Source organism: Nycticebus coucang, chromosome 11 (genome assembly GCF_027406575.1).
Source record: "Nycticebus coucang isolate mNycCou1 chromosome 11, mNycCou1.pri, whole genome shotgun sequence".
NCBI lineage: Eukaryota > Metazoa > Chordata > Mammalia > Primates > Lorisidae > Nycticebus > Nycticebus coucang.
The window spans coordinates 73,683,224-73,698,621 of record NC_069790.1 but is presented as its reverse complement, the minus strand read 5'-3'; the positions used below and the strand labels follow the sequence as shown (position 1 = coordinate 73,698,621).

Sequence of the window (15,398 nt, the reverse complement as noted above, 5' to 3'; positions counted from 1 at the left end):
AAGGTAGAATTTTAGTATCATTAAAAATCATGTGTTTCTTTTATAAAATATGATAAATGTATTCACCAATTTTTATTTTTAGTGTAAAGTTGTATATATATATAATTTCATGTGTACACATTTTATTTATGAAATGTGATAAATATATTCATTAATTTCTACTTTTTTTATAGAGTCATTTACCCTGGCTCCATAGTTCCCACCCAGGATTAGAGAAAATAAGTGCTATAGTATGGGAAGGCAATGACTGTAAGAAAGCAGACATGTCTGTGCTTGAAATCAGTGGAATTATAATGAATAGAGTGAGTTTTTAAAATTTTATTTTTTTAGTTAAATGTTAAAATATAATGATTATCAATATAAAATAATTATGGCCATGTTAATAACCTACTCATCTCATTTTTTCACTCTGAAAATAAGTTATTTGTATTTTGTTTTATCTGATTTAAACAGTGATTTGTCACCAAACCATTCTCATCTTTCAGTGTTCTCATTCTTCTGACCAACAATCTAAAAATTTCCTCTTTAATGTTCATTCTTTTGCTTTCAGTAGATAAAATGGAGGAGCTGCTAGATGTATACAGATGTTGATGAAGATTTATTTTTCTGTATCTTTGTTGATTATTAGTATTGGTTCATTGATTTATTAGTACTTTAAAAAATGGGGAAAACCCTAGTAAATTTGTATTCATACTTGCTTGCCTACTTAACTGTACAGAAGTGATGTAAATAGTGCTAAAAATCTTCAGTAGATTGAGCATTATGCAAATACTGTGGATTTAATTTTCTATTTAATTATTTTACCAGATAATTACTACTATTTAAAATTTACTGATTTTTTTTGGATAACTAGGCATGATATAACTTGCTGTTCTAAATTTCTTTGGTACATTATTAATGCTAGAACTCTTGTCTGCACTTCATGTAAGACAGGAATTAAAATAACTGGGTCTGAATTAATAATGCTTCCTATTACATATCTCAGTGTGAGCAATCGAAAGCAGCTAGCTTGACGCTAGTTGGTGCTCTTAACTTTGAATTAGCAGATTGTTTAACTTAGAATAGTCTCATTTATCTAATGCATAATATAAAAAGTTAGCTACATACTAGTCAAGATTCCTTTTAGTTCTACTAACATAGCATTTTGGAAACTCTTACATTTTCCCATTATGTAATTTCTAATTCTATTTTTATAATTCTTTCATCTCCCCCCCCCACATTTAATTTCTTCCCCCTTCAATCTTCTAAAATGGTTTTAGAGTTGAGGAAGACATTTATTTGTATATTAGACTCTAAAGAAAAACACAAGCTGCAAACTTAACAAATAAGTATAATTCTAGGGTTTTTTCTTTAATGAATTTAAGTGGATATGAAATCTTGTTCTTTTCTATTACAGTATTTGTGAATATTTCTAACTTTTGCAATAATGAGATACATAATTTTTTCCCTTAGGTCTGCATAAGACTGAGATAGTTGGTCCTTTTGTCATCCTTTTATTGAATAATTATTTTTGAAAACTGAAGCATTAGTGACATATTTTATATGTAGCAGGCTCTCAAACTTGAATGGAATTCAAATTTTGTTATTCATGTATTAAAACTAATATAATTTAACAAAACAGTTTCATATTACTATAAATAAAATAATGCTTAATAGAATTAATTTTACAATAGATAAAATTTATATATAAATTTGTTTTTCTTTTTTCCTCTTTCCCCCGTGGCTTCCTCAAGGTAAACAACCATATTCCAGGAATAGGATACCAGATTTTTGGAAATGCAATCTCTCTAATCCTGGGTTTAACTCCATTTGTTTTCCGACTCTCTCAAGCTACGGACTTGGAACAACTCACAGCGCATTCTGCTTTAGAACTTTGTATGATTGCATTCGGTTCCAATGAAGATGTTACAGTTCTTTCGATGGTTATAATAAGTTTTGTAGTTCGTGTGTCTCTTGTGTGGATTTTCTTTTTTTTGCTCTGTGTAGCAGAAAGAACTTATAAACAGGTGGGTATAATACAGACTTCTGAATAGAAAATATTTTATTCTTTTCATAATAAAAATATTCCGAAATGATGTAACAGTTATATATACAATAAAATTAGGATAAGATATATTTAAATTAGGAAAGGAAATGGTAAAAGATTTCTCCTAGCAGATAGTAAAACAAATTAGAAGCTATAATAGTTAAAACACAGTGGTACTAACATAAAAATACATGAGGAGCAAAAAAAAGCAGTTATAGATACTGTTAATACAAAGTAACTAACAAGTTGAAGTAAAATTCTATTCCTGTCTTATACCTTAAACTCAAATGTCACTGTTATTAAAGATTGACATGTTGAAAAATAAAAAGCAAAAATTAAAAGATAGATTTTTGTAAAATAAAAAAAAAGAAAAATATTCCGAGTATTTTAGTATTTTCTAAAGTCATTTTTATCTAATTATTTTTCTGCTTTGCTTTTATACTACTTAACCAAATGAAATCTTTGTAATCTACATTTTATTGACTTTTGTTTTTCTTTGGTAATCTACTTGAAAATTAATACTCATCTTAATCTTTTTCTAGCGATTACTTTTTGCAAAACTATTTGGACATTTAACATCTGCAAGGAGGGCTCGAAAATCTGAGGTTCCTCATTTCCGGTTGAAGAAAGTACAGAATATAAAAATGTGGCTATCTCTTCGTTCTTATCTTAAGGTAGATGATGATGATATTTTTAATATGCCCTTCCTTCTGATAGTCCCAATTCCTTCCTCAATATGTCTCGATGTTTAGTCACTAAACATTCAACAGCTGGATTAAGGATTTTGTTTCTCCCTGGACTGGTGATCACAGGCCAGCAGAGGGAGCCCACTACTTATAAAAGAATTTTTTAAAAATCTGTAGCCAATGAGTTTCCTCCTTGAAGTGACCTATTACTATTTTAAAATATTAGTTGCAATTCTGTGTCATTCTTTTAATGTCATTATTTTCTTCTAATCTTTTAAATAATTTTATTAATTATGGAAGATATAAAAACTCTGAAGGAAAAAAAGGAAACATCTGAACTAATTGTAGGAAAACACTTTTTTTCCTCAGGATTATTTGTTGTTTTTACATTAAGGAGGGCTCGATGTAAAAATACATAATGGAATTATGTATGGAGTAATTATGCAACTTTGAATGATAACTCTTTCAAAACACTGTCAGTGTCTTAGTAAAGTAGACCCAAAGATCAACTGTCCTCGGACATACTTAGATCTTTAACAACTTTTATTTTGAAATAACAGTGAAAGAAGTAAGAAACAGTTTGTACTATTTTCCCTTATTTTAAAAATTCATGTTCTGTTTATTAATTTGATTTGTAAATTCAGCTAAGTCACCATTGGGAGATGCTGCAAGTTTACATGTATTATCTTTTTTCTTAACTGACTTTTCTCTTGTATGGAGGGATGAATATAACTTTTTATGCTTGGCTTAGTGAGAGTCCATCTAAAATTTCCCCTCTTATCAGCCTAAGTGGTATTGCATTCTTTTGTACATTATCTTTTCAGGAAACCCTTATTTAATGTTAACCACGTGCCATTCACTTAATGCCATTCACCTTTACAAGCTGAATGTATAAACCCAGACCTAGAAATTATTCTTGATTAATCTCCAGCATCTAATTTATCACCAATTCATATTCTTACTGCTTTCAAAATATATCTTGAATCCATTTTCTTTTTTGTTTTCATTTTTACCACCCTCATTGAAACCATCAGTCATCTTTTGCTTTGGCGTATTGCAGTTGCCTTTTAACTGGCCTTCTTCCAGCATTCATATTTCTTCCTTTTAATACTTTCTTCAGTCTGCCATCAGAGATCTTTTACAAATGCAGGTTTGACTATGTAATTCTTGAAACTTTTTGGAGGTTCTACATTGCTCTTAGGACAAAGCACAAAGTCCTAATGGGGTTTATAATGCTCACTACGATCTAGGTCCTGCCTTATCCATCTCTCTCTTTTGTCTGGTTTTGAAACATCTTCCTCCCTAAACCCACTGCATTCCAGCTATATTAGATTGCTTTATACCTTTAAATACACAGTGTTTATACTTCCTGCTTTATACTCTTGCACATACTGTTCCTTCTGCCTACAACACTCTCATGTGCCTTCATGTCCCTTCCCCTTAGTTTGGTGTAAATATTACTTCCCTAGAGAGATCTTCCCAGGCCCATACTCCTAACCCTCAAGTCAGTGAAGTCTCCCTGGCAGTTTTCTCAAAGCACCCTATGCCTTTCTTTCATAGCATTCATCACAGTTTATCATAAAAATCTGTGATTATGAGGATGTTGGCTATTCCTTCTATTAGTTCCTGTGAAGGTAGAGGGACAGTATATGTTTTGTTCTCCACTGTATTTCTTGCACCTACTTCTGAGCAGGTGCTTAAGAAACATTTGTTGAATAAATGATTAGTGTTTGTCAAAATGAAATAACTGCAAGTTATGCTAAGAATTCAATGCTATATAGATACCATTTTCACTCTTGCAAATCCACAAGAAGCAATAACACTATATAATTAAAATTCATCTGATAAATTAGGTATATTTTCAGTATTGTAAATTATGATCAATCCATAGTGATGGATCGACACCTTAATTGAAAGCCTAGAAATTAGGTGCTAATTAGTAAATATATTTAAAAGTGTTTCCTTCCTTCCCTACCCCCAGCGTCGAGGTCCTCAGCGATCAGTTGATGTAATAGTTTCATCTGCCTTCTTGTTGACTATCTCAGTTGTATTTATCTGTTGTGCCCAGGTGAGTTAACTTGTTCTATGTAAAAATTAAACAACCATATATATAGAGAGATATACATATGTATATATATTAAATTCCAGAAGGCTTTCTAATAATAAATAATCAAAGTAACAATGTAAGTAAGCCTAGTTGGACAAGTTTTGAAATTGGCTTTTTGTAGTTTATTTCTTTTGGTAGCATTAATAATGCATATTATGTATGTGTCATGAACAGTGAATATATATGTTCAAATATCTGTTGAATAAGTATGTATTTTGCTTAGATGTCTTCTGATTATCATGAATTATGAAATTGTTCCACAGATGACTGATTTTTTCATATTTAATGGTTTTAAAAAATGTCTTATCTCTGGATTGTCAATGTAATTTGACTGCTGCATACTCTGAAAAAGAATTCTCAGTGGCCAAGATTGAGAAATACAAAAGTATCTCAGGATATATTCTGTGCTATAAAATACAATGCAGTAACACGAAGTTACTCTTCCACTTCTAGTCAGCATTTTGATGGAAGGTACTAGTCAGCAAAGACAGGAAAAAATAAATACATGATATAAAGTTTTAGAAGAAAAAAATAGACTATGATTGAAAGAACATTCAAGTGACTTTACCACTGTGTTATTAAAAATATGATATATTTGTTAGAAGATCAAGATGAATAGAAATAGCTGCAACATCAACATAAAAAAATCAATTGTTTTCTCATAAAGAAAACTTGCTCTGTAAAGGGCCAGATTGTAAATATTTTAACTTTTGCCTAACACATACTGTTTCTGAAATACATTCTTCCCCGTCCCCACCCCTTTTAAAAAATTTGTAAAAATTATTCTTAGCTCTGAGACCAAACAAAAACAGTCCTGATCTAGATTTGGCCAGTGGACCATAATTTGCTGACCTCTGCTATATACAAAAACAGATAATTACAAATTGCATATGTCATTTTCAATAGCAATAAAAAATATATAAAGTTCTAAAGGATAAATCTAATAAAAGGTATATAGGACCTGGTGGTGCCTGTGGCTCAAGGGGGTAGGGCACCAGCCCCATATGCCAGAGGTGACGGGTTCAAACCCAGCCCTGGCCAAAAAAAGAAGAAAAAAAAAAAAAAGGTATATAGGACCTTATGGAGAAATATGATAAAACTTTATTGAAAGTTATGAAAGAAAGTATACTGTATTGATAGATGGATGACTCAATTTCATATTGATTCTCCTCAGGGGATTATTTGAATCCCATGTGATTAAACAGAGTACTTTGTTTATATTCTGTAAAGATCTTGAAAAATTCATCTGGAAGCACACATAGACAAGAATAGTTTGGGTAAGAACAAGTTGCTCTACCAAAAATATAAAGACAAATTTTATTTTGTTTTTTGACACAGAGTCTCACTCTATTGCCCACGCTAGAGTTCAGTGGTGTTAGCCTAGTTCACAACAACCTCAAGCTCTTATGTTCAAGCGATCCTCATGCTTCAGCCTCCCGAGTAGCTAGGACTACTGCCACAGATAGGCACCTGCCACAACATTGAGCTAATTTTTCTGTTTTTAGTAAAGACAGGGTCTTGCTCTTGCTCAGGCTGGTTTTGAACTCCTGAGTTGAAGTAATCCTCCTGCCTCAGCCTTCCAGATCCACCACACGCAGCCATAACAACTTAAAGTTACAGAAAGACTGATTTTGGCCCAGATACAGAATGACTGATGGGATGATGTAGAGTCCTGCATTTCCATATGTATGTAGAAACCTACTATATGATAAGATAGCATTATAAATCAATGCAAGAAGGCTTTACATAATGGAAAAATAAAATAAAATAGGAGTAAAATAAAATGACTTAATGTCATACATAAAAATAATTCCAGGTGAATTGAAGATCTAAATGTAAAAAACAAAATTTTTAATTTGATCACAAATAAAAATTAAAATTTTCAGTATAGAAAAAGATATTAGCAAAACCTGACTTAAATAGGATTATTATTCATAATATATAAATAACTTCTACAAATAAATAAATAATACAACCTAATAGAAAAAAGTAGATGTAAAACATAAAAAGGAGCCAGGTGGTAGTTTATACTCCTAATGCTAGCAATTTGGAAGGTCAAGGCAGGAGTATCACTTCTGGCCACAAATTTGAGACCAGCATGGGCAATAGGAAAAAGTATTTCTACAAAAATAAAAATAAATTAGCCTACTGTGGTGGTGTTTGCCTGTAGTTTGCCCAGCTATTCAGGAGACAGACAGGAGGATTGCTTGAGCTCAGGAATTTGAGGCTGCAGTGAGCTATGATTATACCACTATATTCCAGCCTAGGTGACAGCACCTGATTCAAAACAACAACAAAACAGTATACCAGGGTAACTCAGAGAAGAGGAAAGTCATTGACCAGTAAGCATATGAAACATATTATTCCTCCCTAGGTATCAGGAAAAGTAAGATTTAAAAACGGGAGAACATTTTGCACCCGTCAGATCATCACATGTTTTTTCCTAACATTTGGATAACAAGTGTCAACAAAAATGAGGGCAAAGGAACTTCTGATAACACTGTTGGGAGTATAAATTGCTTTATACTGTTTAAGATACAAATTTGACACAGTTGAGGATGTAATATCCAAGGGCCTAGCAATTTAACTCCTAGGCATGAACTCCTAGAGAAAGTCTTGCATGTGTGGACAAGGAGACACATAATGTTTTTTGCAGCATCTATTGGAATAAGGAAAATTGACAACAAAATTAATGTTGGGTCAATAAATTGTGGGGGTTTTTTAGTATAATATTTTATAGGCATTAGAAAATATCTTGATGGGGGCAAGACATGATTGCAAGAGGGACTTTACCTAACAATTGCAATCAGTGTAACCTGGCTTATTGTACCCTCAATGAATCCCCAACAATAAAAGAAAATATCTTGAAAACAAGGTTCAGTGGAATAAAAATCAAATTAAAGAATGATGTCGATGATGTCATAACCTTTATATAAATTTAAAAAATCTATATAGTTTAAGGATATATATAGCTAAACTATAAAAATGTTTATGGAAGAGATAAACATGAAATTCATCACCTTTGGGGTGGAGCAGGGAAAAGAGAATTGATGACCAAGGAAAAGTTCAAAGAGGTTTTAATTGAGTCTGTGATTCAAAACTCTGAAAAACAGTAAGGTTTGACAAAAGTGGGTAGAAGCCCCGTGGGCATTGATAACATACTCTTTTCTCCTGATGTGCTTTAAATGTTTCACAATAAATGTAGAATATTTTAAAATGTACTACCATATTTATGAACAGTCTGTCTGAAGTAAAATGTTTCATTTAAAAAGAAATTGTTTGGTTCTTATCACACCTTGATGTTACCTTTCTCATATGCTTTTAGCTGCTTCATGTGCATGAGATCTTCCTTGATTGTCACTACAACTGGGAACTGGTAATCTGGTGCATCTCGCTAACACTTTTTCTCCTAAGATTTGTTACACTTGGATCAGAAACGAGTAAAAAATATAGCAATACCTCAATATTACTTACTGAACAGGTGAGTATGCATGCTTATTATGCTAGAAATTAGTGTCTACATATTAAGTTAAGTGTTTTATTGACTTTGTTTTTCAGGAACACGTTTTATTTGATTAAGGTCATTTGTGCTATAAAGCAAAACTTAAAATTTGATAGGACACAAGCCTTTCTTCAATATTTCTTCCTTGATTCAGATTTCAAATCTAATCTACTTTTTTATGTACCATTTTTATTTGATAAAAAGGAAGTCCCATTTGTAGAAATGATAGATTTTTAAACCACTGGTAGGATTTGTTTGCTTAGCAGTGTAGCAGAGCCACATTTGGAAAAGTAAGAATTTATACTCAATAGAAAGAATAAAGCATACTGATTTCTATGTCTAATTTTATTTTGTGTATATTTGTTGAATATTTTCCCTTTACTCTTTCAGGGAATTAGATAAAGAAACATATTGCCAACGAACTTGTCGAGTATTTTAGTTAGGGATAATTTGATTTCAAAGCATCGATAACCTTGTCAAATAAGCTTGATGAAAGGGAAAGGAGAGAGTAACCAATAAAGATTGCTAAGAAAGTATACTTGTATCTTGTGGAATTGGACAGTCAGCCCCTTTCTCCAACTTGCTCTCAGGCTAATGGTTTCTCATTTCTGTTCTTTTCTGCATCTTTCTTCTAGTGACCTCTCTGTAGACTTACTACCCTACAGTTTTGGCTTGCAGATGGTTTTGGTTTGCCTTAGCATGAATTCTGGCTTGGACTTCACTAACTTTTCCATTCATGTTCCTGTAATGCCTAGCAGATCCTATGTTAGTCCCATCAGTCAGTGTTTTTGACTAGCTTTGGTTTGGAAGTACACCTCAGCCTAATCAGCTGGAGCTGGCAGGTTGGAGGTGCGAAGGTGGGATCAAGGGGGATAAGCACAGTCTAAGCACAATTGCCTAGGCCTCCTTCTACAAATCGAGGTTAGAGCTTTTTTCAAAAAAAAGAAACCTGTGGACAGAGCAAGCACCCCCAAATTATCTATTATACAGTGGATAACAAAAAAAATTAATATATTTTGATGCCTTTTAAAATAAGAAATCACAAACCAGCTGATTTTTGTTTATTGTAATTTTTTTTTTCCTTTAAAAATTTTTTTTATTTTTTGAGACTGTGCTTCACTCTGTCATCAGGCTACAATGCTGGGGCATCAGCCTAGCTCACAGCAACCTCAAACTCCAGGGTTCAAGAGATTCTCCTGACTCAGCCTTCCAAGTAGCTGAGACTACAGGCATGCACTACCTACCATACCTGGCTAATTTTTCTATTTTTTTTTTTTTTTTTTTTTTGTAGAGACAGGGTCTCGCTCTTACTTCAGGCTGGTCTTGAATTCCTGATCTCAAGCAAACCTTTCAGGGTTATAGGCATGAGCCACTGCACCTGACCTAAGCATTATTATTATTTAAGTTGATTAGGTTCTAGAATTAAAGTATCTCCTTAAATAATGCCAACCAGTTTTCCATTTTTGTTTGGCTTTTGATTACATTTGAAAAATATTTACTTTTTTACATTTTTAAAAATTTCATTCAAAAATTTAATTTTTTGCATTTTTTAAAAATTTAAGATTAATGTGAGGGAACAAACAGGTTACAATATGTGCATTTGTTAGGTAGAATCTCTGTTGTGGTTGTGTCACAAGGTGTGCAATATATGAAAAGTATTTAAATAGCAGTCATTATTTTCCTATTATAACATAAGGTAGGTTTATTGTAGGAAATTTGGAATCCTATGTATACAGTAAAGAATAAAGAATATTAAAATCTCCTATAAACTCAATACTCACCAGACCACTATTAATATTTTAGTGAATGTCTTTCATGTCCTTTAAAAGACATGTGTATATGTTATTAAGAAAAGTGTATATTATTATTTTAAATTTTTTGATTACTTTTTTATAAAAGATAAACCTCTACTTGAAAATGGAGAAAAAGCCTAACAAAAAAGAAGAACTGACATTAGTGAATAATGTGTTGAAATTGGCTACTAAACTCCTAAAGGTAAGAGTAGAATTGAAAATGGATATAATGTACAATACGCTGTTGTGGCATTGTGTTTACTCTTCTGTTTGTACATCCTACCTCGTGTTTGGTTTTCATTTATTGAAATTCCAAATTATATTTGGTCTGATTTATGCAATTTGTATTTTACTTCTCCTTGCAAAAATAATCCAAATAATTCTTTGGAAATTATATATTAAGACTTTTAATAATATCTAGAGTATTGTAGAAGTTGGCATCTTTGGAAATTTATTCCTCACTTTTACCACTGCTTTACAGTATTAGTAATGCTTTTCTTTTCTTTTCTTTTATTGTTGGGGATTCATTAAGGGTACAGTAGACCAGGTTACACTGATTGCATTTATTAGGCAAAGTCCCTCTTGCAATCCTGTCTTGCCCCCGAAAGGTGTGGCACACACCAAGGCCCCACCCCCCTCCCTCCTTTCCTCTCTCTGCTCTTCCTTTCCCCACCCCTCCCTCCTTCCTTCTCTCTCTGCTGTCCTTCCCCCACGGGTTGAGTGGTTCCCTTCAGGTCAGCAGCTCTTTCCTAGCCTGTTCGGACACAGTACCCCAACCTCCACCAAGTGGTGAGGAAAGACAAAAATGCTATAAATCAAACCAAAACAAGCAAACAGAAAATTTTATGAGATAAAATTGGGGGGAAAACCAAATAATAGGGGTAGAAACACTAACAAAACTGAAGTTCTAATTATTGAAAAAGGCAAGAATGGGAAATTGTATTTAAACTAGAAAAATGGAGGAAAAAAACAAAGAAAAAAAAGAAAAGAATAATCGTGCCCTGTTGCAAGGAAGCCGTTATTTGGCCGCCATCTTGCTTCAGTAATGCTTTTCTTAAAAAGAAAATATTTTTTTTTTTTATTGTTGGGGATTCATTGAGGGTACAATAAGCCAGGTTACACTGATTGCAATTGTTAGGTAACGTCCCTCTTGCAGTCATGTCTTGCCCCCATAAAGTGTGACACACACCAAGGCCCCACCCACCTCCCTCCTTCCCTCTTTCTGTTTCCCCCCCCCATAACCATAATTGTCATTAATTGTCCTCATATCAAAATTGAGTACATAGGATTCATGCTTCTCCATTCTTGTGATGCTTTACTAAGAATAATGTCTTCCACGTCCATCCAGGTTAATACGAAGGATGTAAAGTCTCCATTTTTTTTAATGGCTGAATAGTATTCCATGGTATACATATACCACAGCTTGTTAATCCATTCCTGGGTTGGTGAGCATTTAGTCTGTTTCCACATTTTGGCGATTGTAAATTGAGCTGCAATAAACAGTCTAGTACAAGTGTCCTTATGATAAAAGGATTTCTTTGCTTCTGGGTAGTTGCCAAGTAATGGGATAGCAGGATCAAATGGGAGGTCTAGCTTGAGTGCTTTGAGGTTTCTCCATACTTCCTTCCAGAAAGGTTGTACTAGTTTGCAGTCCCACCAGCAGTGTAAAAGTGTTCCCTTCTCTCCACATCCACGCCAGCATCTGCAGTTTTGAGATTTTGTGATGTGGGCCATTCTCACTGGGGTTAGATGATATCTCAGGGTGGTTTTGATTTGCATTTCTCTAATATATAGAGATGATGAACATTTTTTCATGTGTTTGTTAGCCATTCGTCTGTCATCTTTAGAGAAAGTTCTATTCATGTCTCTTGCCCATTGATATAAGGGATTGTTGGCTTTTTTCATGTGGATTAATTTGAGTTCTCTATAGATCCTAGTTATCAAGCTTTTGTCTGATTGAAAATATGCAAATATCCTTTCCCATTGTGTAGGTTGTCTCTTTGCTTTGGTTATTGTCTCCTTAGCTGTACAGAAGCTTTTCAGTTTAATGAAATCCCATTTGTTTATTTTTGTTGTTGTTGCAATTGCCATGGCAGTCTTCTTCATGAAGTCTTTCCCCAGGCCAATATCTTCCAGTGTTTTTCCTATGCTTTCTTGGAGGATTTTTATTGTTTCATGCCTTAAGTTTAAGTCCTTTATCCATCTTGAATCAATTTTTGTGAGTGGGGAAAGGTATGGGTCCAGTTTCAGTCTTTTACATGTAGACATCCAGTTCTCTAAACACCATTTATTGAACAGGGAGTCTTTCCCCCAAGGTATGTTCTTGTTTGGTTTATCAAAGATTAGGTGGTTGTAAAATGTTAGTTTCATTTCTTGGTTTTCAATTCGATTCCAAGTGTCTATGTCTCTGTTTTTGTGCCAGTACCATGCTGTCTTGAGCACTATGGCTTTGTAGTACAGACTAAAATCTGGTATGCTGATGCCCCCAGCTTTATTTTTGTTACAGAGAACTGCCTTAGCTATACGGGGTTTTTTCCGGTTCCATACAAAACGCAGAATCATTTTTTCCAAATCTTGAAAGTACGATGTTGGTATTTTGATAGGAATGGCATTGAATAGGTAGATTGCTTTGGGAAGTATAGACATTTTAACAATGTTGATTCTTCCCGTCCATGAGCATGGTATGTTCTTCCATTTGTTAATATCCTCTGCTATTTCCTTTCTGAGGATTTCATAGTTTTCTTTGTAGAGGTCCTTCACCTCCTTCGTTAGGTATATTCCTTGGTATTTCATTTTCTTTGAGACTATGGTGAAGGGAGTTGTGTCCTTAATTAGCTTCTCATCTTGACTGTTATTGGTGTACACAAAGGCTACTGACTTGTGGACATTGATTTTATATCCTGAAACATTACTGTATTTTTTGATGACTTCTAGGAGTCTTATGGTTGAGTCTTTGGGGTTCTCTAAGTATCAGATCATGTCGTCAGCAAAGAGGGAGAGTTTGACCTCCTCTGCTCCCATTTGGATTCCCTTAATTTCCTTGTCTTGCCTAATTGTATTGGCTAGAACTTCCAGCACTACGTTGAATAGTAAAGGTGACAGAGGACAACCTTGTCTGGTTCCAGTTCTAAGAGGAAAAGCTTTCAGTTTTACTCCATTCAGTAAAATATTGGCTGTGGGTTTGTCATAGATAGCTTCAATCAGTTTTAGAAATGTGCCACCTATGCCTATACTCTTCAGTGTTCTAATCAGAAAAGGATGCTGGATTTTATCAAATGCTTTTTCTGCATCTATTGAGAGGATCATGTGATCTTTATTTTTGCCTCTGTTAATATGGTGGATAACGTTTATAGACTTGCGTCCCTGGGATGAAGCCTACTTGATCATGATGAATGACTTTTTTGATGATAAGCTGTAATCTATTGGCTAGGATTTTGTTGTGAATTTTTGCGTCTATGTTCATGAGTGAGATTGGTCTGAAATTCTCCTTTTTGTTGGGTCTTTTCCTGGTTTTGGTATCAGGGTGATGTTTGCTTCATAGAACGTGTTGGGGAAGATTCCTTCTTCCTCAATTTTTTGGAATAATTTCTGCAGTACAGGAATAAGCTCTTCCTTGAAGGTTTGATAGAATTCTGGAGTGAAGCCATCTGGACCAGGGCATTTTTTGGTTGGAAGCTTTTTTATTGTTTCTTTGATCTCAGGGCTTGAAATTGGTCTGTTCAGGAGCTCTATTTCTTCCTGGCTGAGTCTAGGGAGAGGGTGTGATTCCAAATATTGATCCATTTCTTTCACATTGTCAAATTTCTGGGCATAGAGTTTCTGGTAGTATTCAGAGATGATCTCTTGTATCTCTGTGGGATCAGTTGTTATTTCCCCCTTATCATTTCTGATTGAGGTTACTAGAGATTTTACTTTTCTATTCCTCGTTAGTCTGGCCAATGGTTTATCTATTTTATTTATTTTTTCAAAAAACCAACTCCTTGTTTCATTAATTTTCTGAATGATTCTTTTGTTTTCAATTTCATTGATCTCTGATTTGATTTTGGATATTTCTTTTCTTCTACTGAGTTTAGGCTTAGATTGTTCTTCTTTTTCCAATTCCATAAGATCTCTTGTGAGATTGTTGATGTGCTCTCTTTGTGTTTTTCGAATGTAGGCATCTAAAGCGATGAATTTTCCTCTCAAAACTGCTTTTGCAGTATCCCACAGGTTTTGGTAGCTTGTGTCTTCATTGTTGTTATGCTCAAGGAAGTTAATGATTTCCTGTTTGATTTCTTCCTTCACCCATCTGTTATTCAACAGAAGATTGTTTAGTTTCCATGCCTTTGGGTGGGGTCGAGCATTTTTGTTAGAGTTGAGTTCCACCTTTAGTGCCTTATGGTCTGAGAAGATACAAGGTAAAATTTCAATTCTTTTGATTCTGTTGATATTTGTTTTGTGTCCCAGGATATGATCAATTTTGGAGAATGTTCCATGGGGTGATGAGAAGAATGTATATTCTTTATCTTTGGGATGGAGTGTTCTATATGCGTCTATCAAGCACAGTTGTTCTAGGGTCTCATTTAAGTCTCTTATATCCTTGTTTAATTTCTGTTTAGAGGATCTGTCCAGCTCTGTAAGAGGAGTGTTAAGGTCCCCTGTTATGATGGTATTATCAGATATCATATTGCTCAGACTGAGTAAGGTCTGTTTCAAGAATCTGGGAACATTTAAATTGGTGGCATAGATATTTAGAATTGAAATGTCTTCTTGTTGTATTTTTCCCTTGACCAATATAAAGTGACCATCCTTGTCTTTTTTGACTTTAGTTGCTTGCAATCCACATGTATCTGAAAATACGATTGCAACTCCTCTTTTGTTCTGAATTCCATTTGCCTGAAAAATTGTCTTCCAACCCTTGACTCGGAGCTTTAATTTGTCTTTTGAAGCCAGGTGTGTTTCTTGCAGACAGCAAATGGATGGCTTGTGTTTTTTCATCCAACCAATCTATGTCTCTTCAGTGGGGAATTCAAGCCATTAACATTTATTGAGATAATTGATAAGTGTGGTAGTATTCTATTCGTCTTATTTTGTGAGAGTCCATTGCTTAGTTTTATCTTTTGCATCAGTGTGGAGGTTTGGTTCTGTCCTTTAATTTCTGAGTTCTTACTTTGCTGCTGATCCATTGTGGTGGTCAGTGTGTATAACAGGTTGAAGTATTTCCTGTAGAGCTGGTCTTGTTGTGGCGCATTTCCTCAATGTTTGTATATCCGTAAATGATTTAATTTCTCCATCAATTTTGAAG

The 15,398-nt window shown here is 33.9% G+C and overlaps 1 protein-coding gene across 3 annotated transcripts in view; it reads left to right on the top strand.

Moving 5' to 3' along the window:
• The window catches only part of PHTF2 (putative homeodomain transcription factor 2), a 152,951-nt gene that overhangs the window by 130,465 nt on the left and 7,088 nt on the right, over positions 1-15,398 (top strand). For all 3 annotated transcript variants that reach the window (XM_053553881.1, XM_053553882.1, XM_053553880.1), the window contains 6 exons: positions 174-302; positions 1,734-2,006; positions 2,569-2,700; positions 4,694-4,780; positions 8,145-8,300; positions 10,221-10,316. In XM_053553881.1, the coding sequence (XP_053409856.1) occupies positions 174-302; positions 1,734-2,006; positions 2,569-2,700; positions 4,694-4,780; positions 8,145-8,300; positions 10,221-10,316 (873 nt within the window). The remainder of the gene's footprint in view (positions 1-173; positions 303-1,733; positions 2,007-2,568; positions 2,701-4,693; positions 4,781-8,144; positions 8,301-10,220; positions 10,317-15,398) is intronic.